Source organism: Bos grunniens, chromosome 1, assembly GCF_055505025.1.
Source record: "Bos grunniens cultivar Pamir isolate PY7600 chromosome 1, Bosgru_T2T1.0, whole genome shotgun sequence".
NCBI lineage: Eukaryota > Metazoa > Chordata > Mammalia > Artiodactyla > Bovidae > Bos > Bos grunniens.
Window position 1 is genome coordinate 73,914,120 of NC_141165.1, and position 24,977 is coordinate 73,939,096.

The 24,977-nt window shown below is 37.2% G+C and overlaps 1 protein-coding gene and 1 pseudogene across 23 annotated transcripts in view; both read left to right on the forward strand.

Annotated features, from left to right (window-relative positions):
* Positions 1 to 24,977, forward strand: part of YEATS2 (YEATS domain containing 2) — a 103,572-nt gene that overhangs the window by 22,222 nt on the left and 56,373 nt on the right. For 21 of the 23 annotated variants that reach the window (XR_015162443.1, XR_015162432.1, XR_015162451.1 and 18 more), the window contains 5 exons: positions 1,673 to 1,770; positions 2,281 to 2,373; positions 5,400 to 5,645; positions 7,299 to 7,414; positions 17,069 to 17,230. Coding sequence is in view for 16 of the 23 variants with exons in the window: in XM_086396240.1 (XP_086252366.1) it covers positions 1,673 to 1,770; positions 2,281 to 2,373; positions 5,400 to 5,645; positions 7,299 to 7,414; positions 17,069 to 17,230 (715 nt within the window). In the remaining 7 variants the exon portion in view is untranslated. Of the gene's footprint in view, positions 1 to 1,672; positions 1,771 to 2,280; positions 2,374 to 5,399; positions 5,646 to 6,776; positions 6,834 to 7,298; positions 7,415 to 17,068; positions 17,231 to 24,977 lie in introns of all 23 variants that reach the window. The other 2 variants (XM_086396340.1, XM_086396336.1) reach the window with 1 other exon arrangement.
* LOC147379631 (large ribosomal subunit protein eL30 pseudogene) lies at positions 22,140 to 22,870 on the forward strand (annotated as a pseudogene).

A 24,977-nucleotide genomic window follows, 5' to 3' on the forward strand; every position in this document is an offset into this window, starting at 1 on the left:
ATGAAAGTATCATGAAACTTAAATTCATTATTCAAATGTATAGCATGGCATATCAATTTTTATAATGAAAATAAGAATTGGGAAAGCTGCTTTAGGAAACATCATAATTTCAATTTAAATCTAATCTAACATGTTCCCAAACATTTTATTAGCGTTATTTTTCCTTGTTCCATGAAAGAGATATTTTAGAATTACTTCTGAGGAGCTTATGATAAATCCACCTTCAGTGATAACAGTCTCTCTGACTTTTATTTAGCCTCCCCTAAGATTATCAGCTGGTTTCTATATACAGGGTTTATGTATACAAGGATACATACCATAAAACTAGGCAATATTCTTTTCATCAGATATGAAGAAAGCTAGTCATTTGCTTCAATGCAGGCATATCCACAAGAATGCTTATGCTAGCACTAGTTTTAAACTGTTAGTCTAGTGGCATATATTATGGGGAGAAAATGACATGGGTGATCAAGGGTCCAAATTTTCTCTGTAATTTCTTAAACACCCCAAAGCCTGGGTGGTAGTTATTTCATATTACACACACAGCATCATTATGCAAAATCCCAGGTTTTTCAAGCAATCATTCAACTTTTTTTATTCTCTTGTAATCAATCAACATTTCATAGTATATTTTAACTCTTTGAATTACATATTACTTTGAATAGTCATCATCTGAATTAAATTGCTTTCAGAGGTGTCTTTTTTGCTGTATCCTTCAGGTAGTTGTGATCAGAAACTACTGACTTGCTTGCTAGATCTACCTTCTGCCTTCTTTTGAACTGTTCTTAGGTCACAGACTGCCTCTCCTTATAGCTAACTCTTTACTTTCTCCCTTAAGGTTATGGTTTTTCGGAAGTCAACACATGTTTCTCTCAGAATCATCATAGGTTTCTTTTTCTTTTTTGGTAATTTGAATTTGATATGGTTTCAGTCAGAAAAATCACAAGGAAAACTTGCATGTCTTTTTCCCAGATTAATTTACCAGTTGTTTTCATTTTGCCTCATTTAGTTTATCATTCTTTGCTCCCACCCTCAACCCAAACACACATGTGCATTTGTGCAAGCAGATATATATGCACATCATTTTTTCTAAGTCATCAGAAGATATATTAGACACTTGTAAACACTTGTATATTTCCTTGGAACAGATTTCTTATGTAACCACAGTACAGTGATCAGAAGTAGGAAATTTTAACATTTTACATCATATCTAATCTGCAGTCCACATTCAAGATTTACAAGTTGTCCCAGTATTATAACTGTTGCCCCCTCTCCAGAATCATGCAGTTGGTTTAGTTGTTATATCTCTTTAGTCTCTTGTAGTCACCTCAACTTTTCTTTGTCTTTCTTGACTTTAATATTTGAATATATAGGCCAGTTAATTTTGTAGTGTCCTTCAATTTAGGTTTGTCTGATGTTCACTGTGGTTAGAGACAGCATTTTTAGAAGGAGTGCCACAGAGCGGTGGAGTCTTGTCAGTGTATCGTGTCAGAAAACATAATATCAGTTTGTTTGAATATTAGTGATGTTAACTTTTCATTATTGGTTGTGGTGATCATCATTAGGCTCCCCACTTCAGAGGTACTGTTCTGGGATTGCTTTTGTTGCTTGAATCAAGATAGCAACTGACTAATTGCATACTGACTTGGATTATTTTATGTTCTTTGTGCAGCTCGAGATGCTGCTGTGCAGAAAATTGAGACTATTATCAAGGAACAATTTGCACTTGAAATGAAGAATAAGGAACATGAAATTGAGGTCATTGACCAGGTATAATGATCTTACAGTGAAAAAAACAAAACTATTGAAAAAACTGTATGTAATGAACTTTAAAAAATCTGTTGAAGTAGAATTACAGTGTATTTTTCCCCTTTGATGTTCTTTTAAAAGGTGCTTTCGCATTTCACGGGAGAAAGACCTATGTTTTTTTTTTTTTTTTTTTCCTTCAAATGAAATGGTGGAAAAAGATAAAGAAAAAAATCACTTGAAATTCTATCCCAAAAGATAATTCCTGTTTGCTCTTGTGCTTTGTGGACAACCACAAATAAATGTCTTTGTGGACATTTCTCAATGAATATACATATTTATTAATATGTCTATATGTTCTTGCAAACATCATATTTTGTCATCCTTTTAAATATTTTGCCAATCTGAGGTGGAAATGGTCGTTTCTATTAGTTTTTCTTTGATTACTTTTTGGGGTCATTTGCATTTCTTATTTATGAATTATTTGTATATATCTTCTGTTATTTCCATTTTTAAAAATAACATTTATTTTAGCGACTGATTGAGGCAAGAAGGATGATGGATAAACTTCGTGCCTGCATTGTTGCAAACTACTATGCTTCTGCAGGACTTCTGAAAGTTTCTGAGGTAAGTTTTCCTCGTAAGCAGTCATTTCTGACCACCTATATAGATGTGTGAAGAGAAATTAGTGTTGATGTAGAATCCCTGCCTTCAAAAATTTCTCATATTGACCTTTTGAATTCAAGAAGCCTAGCCTGCCTTCCTGGGTATATATTAATACATACAGTTATCATTGTGTTCACTCATATCCTTCAGGTATACCTCTCTGCACTGTCAATAATGATAACTAACATTTTATTTTCTTTCACTTAATTCTTCTTTAATTTTTAGCACTGTTGTTAGGTTTGCAGATACAAAGATGAGTGTAACTCAGTTTTAACTTGCCTTATTCCTGTTCATTTCCTTATAGTTGGCTTTGGCGTAAATTATAGATCGATTGATTTTTCTCTTTTACTGCTAATGAATGGCAGAAGGCAATGGCACCCCATTCCAGTACTCTTGCCTGGAAAATCCCATGGATAGAGGAGCCTGGTAGGCTGCAGTCCATGGAGTTGCTAAGAGTTGGACACAACTGAGCGACTTCACTTTTACTTTTCACTTTCATGCACTGGAGAAGGAAATGGCAACCCACTCCAGTGTTCTTGCCTGGAGAATTCCCAGGGATGGGGGAGCCTGGTGGGCTGCCGTCTGTGGGGTTGCACAGACTCGGACACGACTGAAGTGATTTAGCAGTAGCAGTAGCAGATTTACCCTATTCAAGAAGTCCTGGTTTTTTTCCTGCTTACTTTGGAAAATTTTCAAATATATAGAAAAGGTGAAATAAGTACTTGTTTATGCATCACTTAGCTTCAACAATTTTAACAATTTGCCAAGTTTACTTTATCATCTTTATTTTTCTCTGAAACCTTAAAAAGTAAGTTCTAAGCATCATGATGCTTCATCCCTAAATACTTAATCCTAAGATTGTCTTCTGTGTAGTCATAATACTTAAGAGAATTAGCCCCTAATATTATTTGATAACCAATCCATATTCAGCTTTTTCTCAGTTTTCCCCAGAATATCTTCAAAGCTGGTTTTTTTTTTTTTGACAGGATTCAGTCAGGGTTCGTGGAGGGGAGTGTGGTGGCATACTGCTTTCCGCCATTCCCTGTGGTTTCGGCTGATAAGAGATACCTGTCATGTATGGGTCGTCTTGTCATCCCGTGGAGCTTTAGGCTATCCATGATACTTGGAGAAATTTGAAGCGTTATTTGAGATTAATCTTAGATAGTAGTAGTTTCTTCTACTGCAGAAGTTTCCGTATTACATTTTAGAGTCTGAACTACTTTTCTTGGGCTACCATAACAAGTTACAATAAGCCTGATAGCTTAAAACAACAGGAGTTTATTATCTCATGCTTCTAGAAGCTAGCAGGCCAAGATCAAGGTGTGTTGGGTAGGCCATGCTCCCTCAAGACTCTAGGGAAGGATTCTTCTAGCATCTGGTGGTTATTGGCGGTACCTGGCATTGCTTGGCTTGTAGCTGCATCATTCCAGTTTCTGCCTTTAACTTCACATAGACTTTTCTCTCTACGTGTCTTCTCTTTTTCTTTTTGTATCCAACTTTCCTTGTAGTACACTAGTCATTTGAGTGAAAGTGAAGTGAAGTCGCTCAGTCGTGTCCGACTTTTTGCGACCCCATGGACTATAGCCTACCGGGCTCCTCCGTCCATGGGATTTTCCAGGCAAGAATACTGGAGTGGGTTGCCATTTCCTTCTCCAGGAGATCTTCTCGACCCAGGGATTGAATCTGGGTCTCCTACATTTGAGCCACCAGAGTGAGGCCTCCCCAAATCCAATATGACATCATCTTAACTTGATTACATCTGAAAAGAACTGATTTTCAAATAGAAACGTTCATAGGTTCTAGGTGGACAAAAATTTGTGGGAGATAACTGTTCAACCCAGGGCAGATTCCAATGTCATCTGTTATATAGCTTGCCATTGGAGTCAACAAGATGGACGTCGAGCACTAGCAGCTGTGTTACATAGGACTGTAGCTCCTCTGAAGAGCTGGTTATTCATTTGATGTTTTGTTGCCCTTTTTTAAAAAAAACTATTTAACAGTACTGAACTGTGCTATTTGATGGTCTAAAATGCACTTTTTGTTATATTCTGATTAGGATTTATTTAAGGATATTTAAGTATATTTTGTCTATCATAATCTGCCACTTAAAATTTATTTTTAGTTTCCTCTAACAAAATACATTTATAGCTGTAAAGTAAACTTTTATTTTTGAAATTAAGCTTTGTTGCTTTGAATTCTGAAACACTAGTCTCTGACTCTCTTACTCACTAAAACAATTATTTTAATTTCAATTAAATAATTTCTAAAACTCACTTCTTGGAAGTAACTACAGTGTATCAGTAGTACAGTGTATCTGTATCAAGTAACAACTCTTCTTGTTTTATGTGTAAGTAATAAGACACAAAAAATACCCCAGGCTGGCTTCAGTGCTGGACTGTGCTATACTTTGTCCTATGTGGGAGTCATTTTATATATGCTTTTTAAAAATCTTTATATTTCTTACAGGAGTGTTTTATTTAGAATGGATGATGTATTTGAATCAAGCAATATGAGACATTTTTTAAAGTCAAATCTGACTTCCATGTGTTACTATTAGTGTATATTTATCTTTACTTTTCATTTACCTTCTGAGAACTTGAATCTTTAGCTTTTAGTGTTAGGACCTTTGCATAATTATTTCTCATTCTGCAGTTTTTGTTGATTTGGACTCTATTTTATGGGGATAGGTGACTCAGATGGTAAAGAATCTGCCTGCAGTGCAGGAGACCTGATTAGTTCCTGGGTCGGGAAGATCCCTGGAGAAGGAGATGGCTACCCACTCCAGTATTCTTGGCTGAGAGTTCCGTAGACAGAAGAGCCTGGTGGGCTACAGTCCATGGGATCACAAAGAGTCGGACACGACTGAGTGACTAAGCACAGCACAGCCGTGATCCCGAAATAGATAAGGGTTTTTGGAAAGATCAAATTTTTGCCTACTTTCGCTGGATATGATTTAAAGTTTGTTTTGCTTACTTTCATTTTTGCAGGGATCAAAGACATGTGATACAATGGTTTTTAATCATCCTGCTATCAAGAAATTTTTGGAATCACCATCTAGGTCATCATCTCCTGCCAATCAGAGATCAGAAACACCATCAGCCAATCATTCAGAAAGTGATTCTTTATCTCAACACAATGACTTCTTATCTGACAAAGACACTAACAGCAATATGGATATAGAAGAAAGACTCTCAAGCAACACGGAGCAGAGACCAAGCCGAAATACTGGAAGGGTATATAGTTGGATGGGTGGAAGGGAGCCAAAAGAGAAGGGAACCAATATTTATTAAGTATACACACAGTATTTCATTTTATTGGAATTATAAGATATAAGTTGATTATCACTATTAGAGATGGGGAAACTCAGTCTCTATGAGGTTAAGGTTATAGTTGTCCACAAGTATCAGAACTGAGAATTAAACCTCTGTCTTTCTGACTTTACAATTCAAATCTCTGATCATTGCCCAACTCTCCCAGATGCCATTCATGTAGATAGGAGGAAAGAAACCTTGAGGAGTTGGCAGTACCTTAACTTTGCCCAAGGTCTTTCTACTTTATCAGGTTTATTCTCTCAAGAGCAGTGTCTCTTCAGTAGTTCCTCTTTGAAATTTAATGTTCTAAGATGCTTTAATAACTGAAAGAAACTTGAAAAATAATAAGTAGAATTGAAAACTGTTTATTACTCTTTGATCCTGTCAGTTTGTTATTTGAATTCCCGTCTCACACTGCTATGAAATTCTTGGTATAATACTTGACTATCAAATCCTCATTAGGAAAGACCAGTGGTTTTTCTCAACCAGATGTTCTGTGATAGAGGAAATTCCTAGGTTGCTTTCCACATACTCAGACATCAAAGATTTGGTTATTTTTGATAAAAATATTTTCTGGCGACTTCCCTGGCAGTCCAGTGGTTAAGGCTGCACTTTCAGTGCAGAGGGCATGGGTTCAGTCCCTGGTCGGGAAAACTAGGATCCTACATGCTGTGTGGCATGACTCACCGCCACCCCCCCCCAACAAAAAATTCTGATTACAAATTCATTCAGTTCATTGTTGAAAATTTTAAACTACAGAAAAGTAAGGGAGAACAGAAAAGTCATTCGTAATTAAACTACCCCAAATCAGAACTGTTAATATTTGGATTTAGTTGTTGTATAAATTATGGGGAAATACTGTATATGTTTTTCTTTTTTAATTAAGATAAATTTAGGTCATGCTAGTCATAGGGTTCAGAAGGCTGCTATCTTTTATGTAACATACATGCTCATGTTTATGTAATATACTTAGTGTTTACTGTGTACCAGGCACTTTCTAAGAACTGTACAAAACAATCTGAGATGCATACTATTATCACCCTTATTTTATAGATGAGGAAACTGAGACAGAGAAGTTAAGTGATTACCAAGATGATACATCCAGTAAATGTAAGGTCCAAGTCTTAAACACTGGCTGTCTTTCTCCATAGTCAAACTTTAAATTAACCATTATATGTAAACTCCTTCTTACTGAAAAATTTGTAATAGTACGGAAGGTTGGAAAAAAGGTAAAATTTCATTGACCCTATCACCCATTCCCATTTCCCAGAGGTAACCTTTGTAGTAGTTTCCTATGTATTCTTCTACATCCTATTTGCATATAAAAGCTGCTATGTATGACTATTAAAAGCACACATATATGTGGAGTTACAGTGTACAGACTTTTTCTATAATAGAAAAATTACAGTAAAATTATTCTTTCATACTCTGAGAGGAGCCATAAAACCAGAGAATTTTGTAATTAAAAAAAAGAAAAATTGAGTTAGTCCATTTGTACCTTGTATGATTTTGTGGTTTCTACTTATTGAAAATTATACAAATTGAAAATGAAATTTGATTATGATTTTTTTCTAGGACACTTCTAGTATTGCTGGCTCCCATAAAACAGAGCAGCGGAATACTGATCTTACAGGAGATGAGACTTCACGACTTTTTGTAAAGAAAACAATAGTAGTGGGCAATGTGTCCAAGTGAGTATTCAGTCGAATTGTCTCATTTTCAATCATCCAGTTTTGGTAATATTCTGGCGTATTATTATCATAGTATTATAGTAGGAATAGGCTTCAGGAATTCTTTTTCCCAAACTCTTAGTTGTTTTAAAAGTAATTGAAGGTCCAGAAACTTGAGACTCCTTCATTGTATCTGTTCATCTTTGACATGGAATAAAATTGTGCTTAGTAAAAAAAATTTTTGCAGACATGAAGTTTTCTGTATTTTTTAAAAACACTTATTTGGTTGTGCCGGGTCTTAGTTGAAGCATGTGAGATGTAGTTCTCTGACCAGGGATCGAACCCAGGCCCCCTGCATAGGGATCACAGAGTCCCAACCACTAGACCACCAGGGAGGTCCCACTTTTATATATTTTATTAAGCATGTAAGTGTGGATAACTTTGGAGGAACTTTGACTTCTTCTGACCTAGTTCTATCCTTAGGGGCCTTACCTAATTCCTAAAAATGTTTGTTTGGTTACCCAAATTGAAATGTTTTAAATTTATAACAAAAGGTTATAAAGCAGGTCTTGAAGACAGAATTCCTCCAAGCTAAAGGGCTATCTAACGGTATGTCTCATGCTGTCTAATAGGAGCATCATCATTTTTGCCAAGTGTTTAGGAATGGATAAAGACATAAATCTTCAACAGCTTAAGAATGTTCAGTTCAGTTCAGTCACTCATTCGTGTCGGACTCTTTGCGACCCCATGAATCATGCATGCCAGGCCTCCCTGTCCATCACCAAATCCCAGAGTTCACTTAAACTCATGTCCATCGAGTCAGTGATGCCATCCAGCCATCTAATCCTCTGTCATCCCTTTCTCCTCCTGCCCCCAATACCTCCGAGCATCAGGGTCTGTTCCAATGAATCAACTCTTCCCATGAGATGGCCAAAGTATTGGAGTTTCAGCTTCAGCATCAGTCCTTCCAGTGAACACCCAGGACTGGTCTCCTTAAGGATGGACTGGTTGGATCTCCTTACAGTCCAAGGGACTCTCAAGAGTCTTCTCCAACACCACAGTTCAAAAGTATCAATTCTTCGGCGCTCAGCTTTCTTCACAGTCCAGCTCTCACATCCACACATGACCACTGGAAAAACCATAGCCTTGACTAGATGGACCTTTGTTGACAAAGTAATAGCTCTGCTTTTCAATATACTATCTAGGTTGGTCATAACTTTCCTTCCAAGGAGTAAGCATCTTTTAATTTCATGGCTGCATTCACCATCTGCAGTGATTTTGGAGCCCCAAAAAATAAAGTCTGACACTATTTCCACTGTTTCCCCATCTATTTGCCATGAAGTGATGGGACCAGATGCCATGATCTTAGTTTTATGAATGTTGAGCGTTAAGCCAACTTTTTCACTCTCCACTTTGACTTTCATCAAGAGGCTTTTTAATTCCTCTTCACTTTCTGCCATAAGGGTGGTATCACCTGCATATCTGAGGTTATTGATATTTCTCCTGGCAGTCTTGATTCCAGCTTGTGCTTCTTCCAGCCTAGCGTTTCTCATGGTGTACTCTGCATAGAAGTTAAATAAGCAGGGTGACAGTATACAGCCTTGACGTACTCCTTTTCCTATTTGGAACCAGTCTGTTGTTCCATGTCCAGTTCTAACTGTTGCTTCCTGACCTGCATATAGGTTTCTCAAGAGCAGGTCAGGTGGTCTGGTATTCCCATCTCTTTCACAATTTTCCATAGTTTATTGTGATCCACACAGTCAAAGGCTTTGGCATAGTAAATAAGGCAGAAATAGATGTTTTTCTGGAACTCTCTTGCTTTTTCCATAATGCAGTGGATGTTGCAATTTGATCTGTGGCTCCTCTGCCTTTTCTAAAACCAGCTTGAACATTGGAAGTTCACGGTTCACGTATTGCTGAAGCCTGGCTTGGAGAATTTTGAGCATTACTTTACTAGCGTGTGAGATGAGTGCAATTGTGCGGTAGTTTGAGCATTCTTTGGCATTGCCTTTCTTTGGGATTGGAATGACAACTGACCTTTTCCAGTCCTGTGGCCACTGCTGAGTTTTCCAAATTTGCTGGCATATTGAGTACAGCACTTTCACAGCATCATCTTTCAGGATTTGAAAGAGCTCAACTGGAATTCCATCACCTCCACTAGCTTTGTTCGAAATGATGCTTCCTAAGGCCACTTGACTTCACATTCCAGGATGTCTGGCTCTAGGTGAGTGATCACACCATTGTGATTATCTGGGTCGTGAAGCTCTTTTTTGTATAGTTCTTCTGTGTATTCTTGCCACCTCTTTTTCATATCTTCTGCTTCTGTCAGGTCCGTACCATTTCTGTCCTTTATTGAGCTCATCTTTGCATGAAGTGTTCCCTTGGTATCTCTAGTTTTCTTGAAGAGATCTTTCCCATTCTGTTGTTTTCCTCTATTTCTTTCCATTGATGGCTGAGGAAGGCTTTCTTATCTCTCTCTGCATTCAGATGCTTATATCTTTCCTTTTCTCCTTTGCACTTCGCTTCTCTTCTTTTCGCAGCTACTTGTAAGGCCTCCTCGGACACCCATTTTGCTTTTTTTGCATTTCTTTTACATAGGGATGGTCTTGATCCCTGTCTCCTGTACAGTGTCACAAATCTCTGTCCATAGTTCATCAGACACTCTGTCTATCAGATCTAGTCCCTTAAATCTATTTCTCACTTCCACTGTATAATCATAAGGGATTTGATTTAGGTCATACCTGAATGGTCTAGTGGTTTTCCCTACTTTCTTCAATTTAAGTCTGAATTTGGCAATAAGGAGTTCATGGTCTGAGCCACAGTCAGCTCCCGGTCTTGTTTTTGCTGACTGTATAGAGCTTCTCCATCTTTGGCTGCAAAGAATGTAATCAATCTGATTTTGGTGTTGACCATCTGGTGATGTCCATGTGTAGAGTCTTCTCTCGTGTCGTTGGAAGAGGGTGTTTGCTATGACCAGTGCATTCTCTTGGCAAAACTCTATTAGTCTTTGCCCTGCTTCATTCCATACTCCAAGGCCAAATTTGCCTGTTTCTCCAGGTGTTTCTTGACTTCCCACTTTTGCATTCCAGTCCCCTATAATGAAAAGGACATCTCTTTTGGGTGTTAGTTCTAAAAGGTCTTGTAGGTCTTCATAGAACTGTTCAATTTCAGCTTCTTCAGCATTACTGGTTGGGGCATAGACTTGGATTACTGTGATACTGAATGGTTTGCCTTGGAAACGAACAGAGATCATTCTGTCGTTTTTGAGATTGCATCCAAGTACTGCATTTCAGACTCTCTTGTTGACTATGATGGCTACTCCATTTCTTCTAAGGGATTCCTGCCCACAGTAGTAGATATAATGGTCATGTGAGTTAAATTCACCCATTCCAGTCCATTTTTAGTTCACTGACTCCTAGAATGTCAGCGTTCACTCTTGCCATCTCCTATTTGACTACTTCCAATTTGCCTTGATTCATGGACCTGACATTCCAATTCCTATGCAATATTGCTCTTTACAGCATTGGACCTTGCTTCTATCACCAGTCACATCCACAACTAGGTATTGCTTTTGCTTTGGCTCCTTCCCTTCATTCTTTCTGGAGTTATTTCTCCACTGACCTCCAGTAGCATATTGGGCACCTACCGACCCAGGGAGTTCCCCTTTCAGTACCTATCATTTTGCCTTTTCATACTGTTCATGGGGTTCTCAAGGCAAGAATCCTGAAGTGGTTTGCCATTCCCTTCTCCAGTGGACCACATTCTGTCAGACCTCTCCACCATGACCCACCCATCTTGGGTTGCCCCACACGGCATGGCTTAGTTTCATTGAGTTAGACAAGGCTGTGGTCCTTGTGATCAGATTGGCTAGTTTTCTGTGATTATGGTTTCAGTGTGTCTGCCCTCTGATGCCCTCTCACAACACCTACCATCTTACTTGGGTTTCTCTTACCTTGGACGTTGGGTATCTCTTCACGGCTGCTCCAGCAAGCGCAGCTGCTGCTCCTTACCTCGAACGAGGGGTGTCTCCTCACGGCCGCCCCTCCTGACCTTGAACGTGGAATAGCTCCTCTTGGCCCTCCTGTGCCTGTGCAGCCTCCGCTCCTTGGACATGGGGTTGCTCCTCTCGGCTGGCTCCCCTGACCTCCGGCGTGTGGTCGCTCCTCTCGGCCGCCACCCCTGACCTCGGGCGTGGGGTAGCTTGGCCAGCTGCCGCCCCTGACCTCGGACGTAGGGTAGCTCATCTCGGCCACCGTGCCTGACCTTGGACGTGGGTGCTTCTCTTGGCCACCGCCCCTGACCTCAGATGTGGGGTAGCTCCTCTCGACCACGCCTGTGCTGACGCAGCCTGACACTCTCGGTCACCGCCCCTGTTATTTCCTCACAAAACTCTTTGCTCTTCTCCTCACTAGGCATTTCTTCCATGCTGCTTGTCATTTTTGTAACATTGTATCATTATTTCCAATTTTCATATATCTTTTCCAAATCAGACTGGAATCTCTTTAGAAAGTGTATCTTGTTTGTTTTTGTGTCTCACAGTAGTTGGTGTTCAGTAAATGTTGATTGGTGAATAAGTTGATATATTTATGAAAATTTAAATTAGATTCAATTATTGAAACTAAAGGATTCAGAATTACACTGAATATCTGGGGAGGGGAATCAGATGTCAGGGGAGTCTTCCAAATCCCAGTTAATTAACCACTGATAACAAACAGAAAGTACATTAAGAATCTCAGGATAATAGATGTTCAGTAGTCTTTGTAGTATTTAAATAGAAGCATAAAATATGACTAAGGCAATTAGGTTTCTGTTTTACAAGTTATTTTAGAATTAGCATGCATTTAGCTAAGAGAACTAATGTGTTGTGTTGAGGTCTCACCTATAGTACAAGACATGTCAGCCCAGAAAAGGCCAAAACTAGAAATTCAGGTAGGCTCACCAGGCCACGAAAAGACTGGGGAGAAACAGTTAATGACATTTTCAAACAATTATGTGTAATTTGTGGGTTTTGGGCTTTAAGGACAGGTGGACTTTATAAATAATGAGGAATGATTGGGATGAGACTTATAAAGTCCTTGTTTGTTCTGGAAGAGGGTAAAAATATTGATATACTTTAGACTTTGTTAACAATACTTGTTAGAGTATCTAAGATAACAACTAAAAGAAAAGACATAGAGATTTAAACTTTAAAAGTAGTAAGGAGGGCTTCCCTGGTGGCTCAGTAGTAAAGAATCTGCCTGCCAAAATGCAGGAGATGCATGTTCAGTCCCTGGGTCGGGAATATCCCCTGGAGAGGGGAATGGCAACCCACTCCACTATTTTTGCCTGAAATCCCATGGACAGAGGAGTATGGTAGGCTATAGTCCATGGGATCGCGAAAGAGTTGAACATGACTTAGCAGCTAAATATCATCGTCGTCAATACACAGAAGTTGATTGTTTCTGTATGACAAACTTACAGAAAACAATTTTTAAAAGATACATTTACTCTAGCAATAAATAATGTAGCATAATAAACAAAAGATATGCTGGCCTTTTATGAAAATAAAAATTTTATTGAAACACATGAAGGAACTAAATGATTAGAGCAGTATGGCATGTTCATGGATAGGAAAGCTCAGTGTTGTAAAGATATCTCTTCTTCCTAAGTTGATATGTAGATATTCTGATTAAAGTGCTGATAGGGTTCATTAAATTCATAGGCTGGCTTTTATATATGGAAGAGCAAAGATAAAGATAGGACATGAGTACTCCTAAAGAAAAACTGGGTTAGGCAACCTGGCCCACTGTATTGCTAAGGATAACCATAGACATAGATTAATGTACAGAAGGCCATGACCTTATTTTCCAACAGAATGTTATAAGGGGGGCTCATGAAGTAAATGGCAACCCACTCCGGTATTTTTGCCTGGAAAATCCCATGGATGGAGGAGCCTGGTAAGCTACATTCCATGGGATCGCAGAGACTCGGAGACAACTTAGTGACTTCACTTTCTTTCTTTCTTTCTTTAATGAAGTAAAGCCAGAGCCTCAAAAGGAAGGGCTAAGGATTCTAGTTTTGCCATGGTTAGTACTTAGGGAAATGACTTGTTTTCTTTAAAGACAAAGAAACCACTTGGAACCTTGACAGCAATGAGTAGGAAACAGAAGAGTTCTGAGTTCTAGCACTTTTGAACCTGAATGAAATCACCCCACAGGCTAGAGGTTTCCTAACCCAGGAATAAAGTATGCTAGTTTGTTTCTACCTAGTGTACCCACTTAGCAGGAAAAGCAGGATTTTTTTTTAAATTGACTGATAATTAGAAAATAAAAAAACTTCAAGGGAATGCCTCTTCAGGCCTACCCCCCCCCCACCCTGAAAAAAGAGTTTAAAGAAAAGGGTTAACTGCAAAGACTTACTTTGGTTAGGTAATATGGCTATTAAATATTGCCTGAATTTTAGGGTTTTTTTTAAATGGAAAAGTTTCTCCAACTCTTCAGCTCCTGATAACCATTTTTCTACTCTGCTTCTAAGAATTTGATTTTTCTTTAGATTTCACATGGAAGTGATACCAAGCAGTATTTGTCTTTCTTTGCTTGACTTATTTCGCATACCATAATGCCATCAAGGTCTTTCTATCCATGTTGTAAAAAATGGCAGGATTTACTTCTTTCTTAGGACTGAATAATATTCCTGTGTGTATGTTAATATGTTTATCTATATCTCCTTAAAAATATTTTTGTTTAATTGAAGTACAATTGATCTAGCAACATTATACTTGTTTTAGGTGGACAGCAGAGTTATTTGATATTTTTATGTATTGAAAAATGATTACCACAGTAAGTCTAGTTACCATCTGTCACCATAGCTATACATTACCTGTACATTACATGACTTGTTTGTAACTGGAAGTTGAGTTTGTTCCTCTGCCTATTTATAAATTAGATATTTTTGTTTTGTTTTTGTTTTGGTATTTTTTGAGTTCTTCATGTTTTGAATATTAACCCTTTATCAGATACATGATTTAGAAGTATTTTTTTCCATTCCGTAGGCTGTCTTTTCATTTTGTTGGTGGTTTCCTTTCCTGTGCAAATGCTTTTTAGTTTGATGTCGTTCTACTTGTTTTGGTTTTATTGCCTCTGTTTTTGGTGTCAGATCCAAAAAATCACTGCCCAGACAGATATAAAAAAATCTTGCCCTTTATACTTTCTTCCAGTTTTATGGTTTTAGGTCTTAAATTTAACTTGTGAATCCATTTTGTGTCGATTTTGGGTCTGGTGTGGATAGAGGTTCAGTTCATTGTTTTGCATGTGGCTTTTCAGTTTTCCCAGCAACATTTATTGAAACTGTCCTTTCCCTCATTGTGTATATTAGCTTCCTCGTTGGAAATTAATGACCAGTAAGTGTGAGTTTATTTCTTGTCTCTGTATTTTGTGCCATTGGTTTATGTGTTGTTATTGCAATACAACACCATTTTGATTACTGTAGCTTTGTAATATAGTTTGAAACCAGGAAACATGATGCCTTCAGCTTTTATCTTCCTTCTCATGATTGTTTTGGCTATTCAGAATCTTTTCTGGTTGCACATAGATTTTAGGATTGTTTTTCTATTTGTAAAAAATGCCATTGGAATTTTGATAGAGATTGCATTGTAGTATGAACATTTTAACTGTTTTTCCAGTTCTTGAGCACAGAATATCTTTGCCTTCTTCAGTTTCTCTCATCAGTGTCTTATAGATTTTTAGTTTTATTTTTGTTTATTGAAGTATAGTTGATAGTGTCTTACAGTTTTCAATGTACAGGTCTTTTACCTCTTTGGTTAAATTGCTAAGTGTTTTATTGTATTTGATGCTGTTGTAAATGAAATTATTGTTAATTTCTCTTTCTGGTAGTTTGTTGTCGGTATATAGAAACAACTGATTTTTTAATGTTGATTTTATATCCTACAACTCTACTGAATTCATTTAATAGTTTTGTGATGGAGTCTTTAGGTTTTTCCATGTATGATATTATGATTTGTGCAAATAGAGACAATTTTACTTCCTTTTCATTGGATGCCTTTTATTTCTTTTTTTTTTTTTTTTTTTTGTCTAATTGCTCTGGCTAGGACTTACAGTACTGTGTTGAATAAAAATGGCAATAGTGGACATCCTTGTCTTGTTCCTGATCTTAGAGGAAAATCTTCTGGCTTTCACCATTCAGTATGATCTTAGCTGTGGACTTGTCATGTGTGGCTTTATTATTTTAAGAATTGCTTCCTCTATATGCAGTTGTTGAGAATTTTTATTATGAATAGATACTGAATTTTGTCAAATGCTTTTACTGCATCTTTTGAGATGATTATATAATTTTTAGCCTTCATTTCATTAATGTGATGTGTTGCATTGATTTGTAGATGTCAAACCATCCTTGTATGCCTGGAATAAATCTCACTTGCTCATGTTGTATGATACTTTTAATGTACTGTTGAATTCTGTTTGCTAATGTTTCGTTGAAGAATTTTGCATTTACTTTTATCAAGGATTGTTGTTTAGTCACTCAGTCATATATGACTCTTTTGTGACCCCATGGACTGTAGCCTGCCAGGCTCCACTGTCCATGGGATTTCCCAGGCAAGAATACTGGTGTGGGTTGCCATTTTCTTCTCTAGGAGATCTTCCCAACCCAAGGATTGAACCAGCATCTCCTGCATTCGCAGGCAGATTCTTTACCACTGAGCCACCTGGGAAGCCCTTTATCAGGGATACTGGCTTATAATTTTCTTCTCTTGTAGTATCGTCATTTGGCTCTGGTATTGGTAATTTTGGCTTCATAAAATGAGATCATTGAGTGTTCCCTCTTCTTTTATTTTTTGGAAGAGGTTGAGGATTGGAATCAATTCTTTATCTGTTTGGTAGAATTCACCCTTTAAATAAACCACTGGTCCTGGAATGTACTTTGTTGGCAGGTTTTTGTTTGCTGATTCAGTCTCCTTACTAGTAACTGTTCTGTTTAGATTTCTGTTTCTTCACCATTCAGTCTGGATAGGGTGTCGATTTCTAGGTTTTATTCAGTACTGCTAAGTTGTCCAGTTTGTTGATGTGTACTTGTTCTTAAGTCTTTTATGATCTTTTGTATTTGTGTGGTATCAGTTGTAACATCTCCTCTTTCATTTATAATTTTATTTGTTTGAGTCCCTCCTCTTTCTTGGTAAGTCTGTGTAAAGATGTTTGTCTATTTTATCTTTTCAAAAAACCAACTCTTCTTTCTTTGACCTTTTCTATTGTGTTATTTAGTCTCTGTTTCCACTGTGATCTTTGTTCTTTCCTTTTTTTTTTTCGTTTTTCTAACTTAGGGTTTAGTTTGTTTTTCTCCTTCTAGTTCCTTAGGGTATAAAGTTAGGTTGTTAATTTGAGATCTTTTTTTCTTTATGTAGGCATTTATCACTATAAACTTCCTTCTTAGAACTGTTTTTGCTGCATCACTAAAGTTTTGGTATGCTCTATTTCCATTTTCAGATGTCTCTAGGTATTTTTTAATTCTCTTTTGATTTCTTTTTTACCTATTAATTGGTAAGTAGTATGTTGTCTACTCTTTATGTATGTGTAAATTTTCCCATTTTCTTCTTGTAATTGATTTTTAATCTTGTTTTAAGTAGTAGTTAATTGGTTTGTTAGGAACAAAGATTTCAAGTCGTTTTTTTTCTCCCTACTCTAGGTATATACCTCCTGATAAGAGAGAAGAAAATGACCAGTCAACCCACAAGTGGATGGTATATGTCCGAGGCTCTCGTAGAGAACCCAGTATTAATCATTTTGTCAAGAAAGTTTGGTTCTTTCTTCATCCCAGCTATAAACCAAATGACCTTGTGGAAGTTAGGTGAGCACTATTTGAGTTATTAAACCTGAGAAGTACAGAATTACTGAAGTGGAAGGAAAGTGATTTAACTTAAGAACTTTGAAATTCTTGTATTATTAATAATTTTTTCAGCTTTGGCTTTTAGTCACAATAGAATTTTAGCTGTGGTTCTTTACTGCAGATTTCTGTCTCACTGAACAGGTACCATCCTCACCTATCAGGTTGTTACCATATGAATTACACCAGCTTATTCTCCTCTCCTTTGGAAATAACTTATTTATATAGATATAGATAAATATAAAAATGTTACTGTTTTTATGATTATCAGAATATATTAGAATTTAATAAAGGATTCTGACTTTATAGAAATACTTAATGTTGTAAGTTCCCCATGATCTCACCCTCTCAGAAGTAACCTTTAATGATATTTTTTTCCTCTGTTTTTAATCTAGCATAGCTATTGAAGTTTTTTGTTGTGATTATTTCACAAAGATGGAATGATTTTATACACACACACACACACACATTATATGTATACACTCTTGTAAAATTTGTTTCATTTAGGTGTATTGTTCACATCTATATGTGATGTTACCTATCACATGTATGTTCACTATATGAATGTATTGTAGAAATGGTTCTGGTTTATTATCAATGAAATCTCCTGTATCTTCAGCTTTCTTCAGAACATTCCTTTAGAGCACTCCTAACTCTTAAGTAAAACCTGACTAATTCCTGAGAACACTGCTTCTCCTGAGAAAACTTTCAAGTGGCAACTTTTGTTTTTTTTTTCCCTCTTACACACGGTGTATACCATTGGTTCTAGAAATGGGTGCTTGTCTGTCTTTCTTGTATTTGTGGCTTCCAGACCAGTTTTCCCCTTCTTTTCTCTAAAAACTTCTGCTCCTTTGAAATTTCATAAGATCTGCTGCTGCTTCTTTTTGGAGCATTTACTGATTTCCTAGTCATTCCTCTTTCAAATACAGTTTTAGCACCTAGTATGCTGATATTCCCTCTACCAGTACACTTGCCATCACTCTTACAGACTTTGATATGCAGATAGACAAGTCTTCTAAAACCTTGGTCTCCCAGTTCATTGATTTCCTTACTTTAATAATAATATTATGTTAGTGATATACCATGGAGTCTAAGCTGAGTAAGGAGAGAAGGAGATTACATTGGGAGATTACACAATAGCAATAATGAGTAGTGAAAACTGGTGTGGACAAGAAATGAAAATCTCTATGGGAGTCAAAAAATAAATCTATTTCTAATAAATAAATTAGAAATGGAGCTGGAAGATAGGCATTGTTGGTCAAAAAGTCAAATACTTGGAAATGAGATTTTTTTAGCTAGTACAGAACATTTATATTCTTCATAGGATATTTAGGTATATATTAATTATCAGCTGATCTGTCCTTTAATATGCACTTAATTCTCATAAAAACATGGATCTGATGCTAGATTTTGTTAATAATTTTGATTCCTGTACTAATACTATACTAATTGTTTTGCTTAATAGAGTATGCTGATCTTAGGTAGAGTATGTTCCCCTGATTATTATTATATTATTCTACAGTTTTTGTCTTGGTCATTCTTGAGTACATATGTTGTTCCAGATTACTTTAGATTCTAAGTGTCGATTTATGGATTGAAATCGCATTGAATTAATGATTAATTTTCATACTTTTTATGATATTGAATCTTTCTATCTTGTCTACCCAAGAGAATGAATCAGTGTAAGAGTTTTCCAGTGCAAACAAGGTTTTTTCTTTTACTTCCTTTATTTTCTTGACATATTTCATTTGATAGAACCTTAGAAAAGTGTTGCTATTCTGTTTTATTCTTATGGTACAGATTGATAAAGGAGCAAGTACATTCGTAGGCTCTCAAACTTAGAGTTGAAAAAACCTTGTGGTTTTGTTTCAGTCTATATCTGATTCATGAAACCTTTTAGAAATACCCAGTACAGCTCATCTAGCCTCACCTAGAATTCCACTGGTGACCTATATTTGTTTTCTTTGCTAGGAATACCATCTTCCTATTGTCTGTCTTCTTTGCTTATACACACATACATATCCTTATGTGTACACATATGTACACAGTGTAGCTGTCTTTCTTAAGATCTGCTGTTTATCCTTTAAGACATAACTCAGAAGTTAACTTTCTCAATGATTCCTTCTTTGCCCTACTTTTTTTCAGGGGTTAAAATACAAGTAAATGATTGTTTACTTGAATTCTTGGAATAGTAACAATATTTTGTACTTTAAGATAACTTAAGATTAACAGTATTTTCTGAGTTTAGATATCCTAACTCCAAATTAGCCCATTGTTTTAGTACAGATATTTTAGTGATTTTGTTAAGAAGTAGTAGGTGAGTTTAAAAACCACTTTGTCCATAAAGATATAAATATTAATATAAAAAACATGTCTTAATGTCCAGGCAAAAATTCCATACAGTAAAACAGCAGCAGCAACAACACTGTTTTAGGAAAGCATTTTATTTAATGTAAAACGTGTGAATCAGTTAAAATGTATTAATCATATTTTTCTATTGATGATAAACATTTGATTTACTAAAAATGGGGTTAGAAGCTCATTATGTAAAACCCTAATACTTTAATGATGCAAATCAGTGCCCATGTTATTTCTCAGTTCTCATCCCAAGAATTGGACTTTGTGAAACACATGGCTTCCTTTAGGCTGTAGAAAAGTATCATGCAATAATATATGAAATTGTATTTACTAAGAAATCTAATCTGTAGGTAAAGGTCATGTTTATCAGATTATATTTTAAGTCTGAGGAAATCCAGGGGAGACATCATGCCATAGCTCCTTGTCAAATTTCTGTCTTACCTTTTACATCTAGAGTATCTTCTGTTAATTCTAAATGAGCTTTGTTTCGTGAAATTTATGAGGTTTCACGTTTTCTGTTTGACTCATGCCACTGGGACAGTATTCCATAATTAGGTGTGGTGATATATGTGACCAGTTAAGTTTTTCACAGCTTCTGAATTACACTATTACCGCATACCTTTCCCAAGAGCATACTTTTACTGTACGTTTTATTAAGTACAATACTATGATTTTTAAATAATATTTTAAAAGAGAACCTTGCTTGTGTGTTTCTAGAGAAACAGTTTGTTAATGATCAACCATACCTCTGTTTTCATAGCAAGTAATATATATAAATTTGTTATTATACTTACTAATTTACATGTATGTCTCCCTTACTAGATTCAGAACTTCTGGATGTTTGGGAATTTTTCTTAATTGTCTTTATCTAGAATCATGTCCAGCATGTAGTAAATGCTCATTTCATGTTGAGTGAATTATGACTTCGTGATGTGGGCCTTTCTATTTTTAAGTGGCTATGTTTGTTTGGATGTTTTTAATTATATTGAGGACTATAAAGGAAGCTGAGCACCTAAGGATTGATGCTTTTGAACTGTGGTGTTGGAGAAGACTCTTGAGAGTCCCTTGGACTGCAAGGAGATCCAACCAGTCTATCCTAAAGGAAATCAGTCCTGAATATTCATTGGAAGGACTGATGCTGAAGCTCCAATACTTTGGCCGCCTGATGTAAAGAACTGACTCATTGGAAAAGACCTTGATGCTGGGAAAGATTGAAGGTGGGAGGAGAAGGGGATGACAGAGGATGAGATGGTTGGATGGCATCACGGACTCCATGGACATAAGTTTGAGCAAGCTCCGGGAATTGGTGATGGACAGGGAAGCCTGGCGTGCTGCAGTCCATGGGGTCACAAAGAGTCAGACACGACTGAGCGACTGAACTGAATTATATTGAGGAGAGTCCTAACTTTAACTTCTAACGAGTACACTTCCATACATTTTGTGACACCACACAGAATCATTATAAACTCTTTTCCATATAGCTGTTGTTCAGATATTTTGAGAGCACTGTTAGGTCTCTTCTGTTTTCCTCCAAGCCAGACATCCACATTTGTTTCAGTTGTTTATGTGACTTTGTGTTCCTCTGCCCATATAATGTGCCAGGTTATGTTCTCTGGCACATTCCAGTTTATCTGTATTCTTAAAATATTCTTCTTAGAACTAAACTTTAAACTTCAGGTATGACAGAACATTAACCTGTGTCCTTGATTTAATTTAACTCTATGTTCTTTACGAGACTTTTAAGATGTTTCTTGTGTCAAAGTATCTAGAGTAATGTGATGAGTAGGTGAGATCTTTTCAGCTGACTTGAAACTTAAGGATAATCTCTCTGAACCAAAGTGCATGTGTGTTTCCCATGCACTGTGAATCTCCTTGTCAGAGCACATTACCTGATGAAGAGCATGGGTAGATTCTGCTCTTACATACCATCTGTTTTCCATTAAGTTCAGTTGCCATGGCCATCCTTAGCCAGCTTTCTAAAAGCTGTGACTGTAAACTTTGATTTTAGGCACAAGACAGTCACTACATGTTTGCTAGGCTTAGGACTTGATACAGGGATTTCAAACATGAAGAACACATGGTTCTGGTGTTAGAATATTCCTGGCCTTTGTGTGTGAGAGACTACAATGGACTAGGCCCCCAAAGGACTGTCCTAGTGAGCCTCTTCAAATTGTATCATTTTAAAAAAAGGATCACGGGCTGCGGGGGGCCGCTCTGGAGCCTGTTACTTGAGATTAAGCCTCAGATTCACTACTTAATTGCTCTGTGACCTTCGGCTAGTTACTTGGCCTCAACTGTGTCTCAGAGAGGATATTTCATATTGTGGTTATAAAGATTAGATTAGTTAATAGATATAAAGGGCTTAGAAGAGTAGTAGGATTATGCTAAACAATATAAGTATTTGCTTCTGCTGTTGTTACAAGGAACAGAATGTGTTTACCCTTCAGGGTGGACAACTTAGTGGAATGTTTTAGATTTTTTGAAGGTCCTATGGAGGAAGAATTTATTTGTGATTGCAGAAAGCATACGACTTACAGGAGGAGAATGAAATATTTTTTATAACAGAGCTCTTCAGAAATGTAAGCCCTTTCTTGCTCCCCGGCCATCTTGGCAGTTGCTCTTGGTTGGGGGCATCCTGTACCTAAGACCAGAAGATGGTGGCCGCAAAGAAAATGACAGAGTCACTGGAGTCAATCAACTCTGGGCTCCAACTGGTTAAGAAAAGTGGAAAGTATGTGCTGGGCTACAAGCAGATTCTGAAAATGATCAGACAAGGCAAAGCGAAACTGGTAATCCTCACCAACAACTGCCCAGCCTTGAGGAAATCTGAAATAGAGTATTATACTGATTGGCCAAAACTGGTGTCCATCACTACAGTGGCAATAATACTGAATTGGGCACAGTATGTGGAAAATACTCCAGAGTATGCACACTGGCTATCATTGATCCAGGTGGTTTTGATATCATTAGAAGCATGCCAGCACAGACTGGTAAAAAGTAAATTGTGTACAAATTTTCTTTAATAAAACTGGCCAGGCACAAAGACAGAAATATAGATCAATGGAACAAAATAGAAAGCCCAGAGATAAATTCACGCACCTATGGACACCTTATCTTTGATAAAGGAGGCAAGAATATTCAATGGAGAAAAGACAATCTCTTTAACAAGTGGTGCTGGGGAAACTGATCAACCGCTTGTAAAAGAATGAAACTAAAACAGTTTCTAACACCATGCACAAAAATAAACTCAAAATGAACTAAAAATCTAAACGTAAGACCAGAAACTATAAAACTCCTAGAGGAAAACATAGAACACTCTGACATAAATCACAGCAGGATCCTCTATGACCCACCTCCCAGAGTAATGGAAATAAAAACAAAAATAAACAAATGGGACCTAATTAAACTTAAAAGCTTTTGCACAATGAAGGAAACTATAAGCAAGGTGAAAAAACAGCCTTCAGAATGGGAGAAAATAATAGCAAACAAAGCAACTGACAATCTCAAAAATACACAAGCAGCTCATGCAGCTCAGTACCAGGAAAATAAACGACCCAATCAAAAAATGGGCCAAAGAACTAAATAGACACTTCTCCAAAGAAGACATACAGATGGCTAACAAACACATGAAAAGATGCTCAACATCACTCATTACCAGAGAAATGCAAATCAAAACCACAATGAGGTACCATCTCATGCCAGTCAGAATGGCAGCTATCAAAAAGTCTACAAACAATAAATGCTGGAGAGGGTGCAGAGAAAAGGGAACCCTCTTACACTGTTGGTGGTAATGCAAACTAGTACAGCCACTATGAAGAACAGTGTGGAGATTCCTTAAAAAACTGGAAATAGAACTGCCATATGACCCAGCAATCCCACTACTGGGCATACACACCAAGGAAACCAGAACTGAAAGAGACACGTGGACCCCAGTGTTCATTGCAGCACTGTTTACAATAGCTAGGACATGGAAGCAACCTAGATGTCCATTGGCAGACGAATGGATAAGAAATGGGGGGCACATGTATAATATTGTAAAATAACTAGCCTCCAATTAAAATAAATAATTTAAAAAAAAACCCTGGCCAGAGCTTATTTAAATTAAAAAAAGAAATGTAATAGGAAGTTTCATTAGGTAGTGGATTTGGGGTCACTAGAAGTGATCCTAAAAGACTGGTTGGCCATTTGAATTAATTAGTTGGACGAGGAGTTATGCTTCATTCTATATTTTTAAGAAAGCCATTTTTAAAGTCCAGTATTCTGTGAGTTTTTCTTCTTGGTTATTGATACATTTCACCCCCTATGAGGAATCTGTGCTGTGCTTTGTGGCTGAGTCGTGTCTGACTGTGTGACCCTCTAGATTGTGACTCACCACACTCCTCTGTCCATAGGGGTTTTCCAGGCCAGAATACTGAAGTGGGTTGCCATGCCCTCCTTCAGGGAATCTTCCCAACCCAGGTCTCCCACACTGCAGATGGATTCTTTACCATCTGAGCTACCAGGGAAGTCCAAGAATACTGGAGTGGGTAGCCTGTCCCTCCTCCAGGGGATTTTCCTGACCCAGGAATTGAACCGAGGTCTCCTGCATTGCAGGCAACTTCTTTACCAGCTGAGCTACCAGGAAAGCCCTTGAGGAATCTAGAAATACAGAATTATCTTCAAGCGAAGCAGTCCTTTTTTGTGTGAAACACATAATATCTTTTGAAGTAGAATATTTGGTAGCTGATGTCTCATCTGTTGGTAGGTCTTAGATTCCTTTTTTGCTTCCAAAAATATGGTTAAGGAGGAATTTCCTGTTAAAATCCTTGTTCCTTTTTCCTGGTTTGTCTGTCTTCTGTCTTCCTGCAGTCCTTCCTATCCATTCACTAAAGTTTAGCCTATAAATGGTAGAGCACAGCTGATTTACTATATCCTTTATAAGAGAAGTTCAGCATACAAACAATATGATTAACGAATATTGCAAAATGAATTTAGGCCATTCACTTAGCTTTACTGGAATTTAAGTGACTAACCCTGTCATCTATAGAGTTTTCTTTAATTATTCTTAAGTCCACTATGTTTCTAGGCCCTGCTGTATCTCTGACTTTGTATTCCTTTTCAGGCTTCTGTCTCAAGTCAACCTTCTCATTTGATCCCACATCTGTCTTTTATTTCTGTCTGAATTTATGCTGACATCATGGCTGCTTCTCTTGCTATCTCAGCTGGTTTCTTCCAGGCACTCTTATTTCTTTGCTTTCTTTTTTTCCTAGTTTATAATACAATTGTTGTTTTCTCTACTTTCCAGGCTGCTGCCATACTCAGGGATTTTTCCTGCCTTGGGCTCTCCTGGTAGCCTCTGGCCTTGTGCCTGATG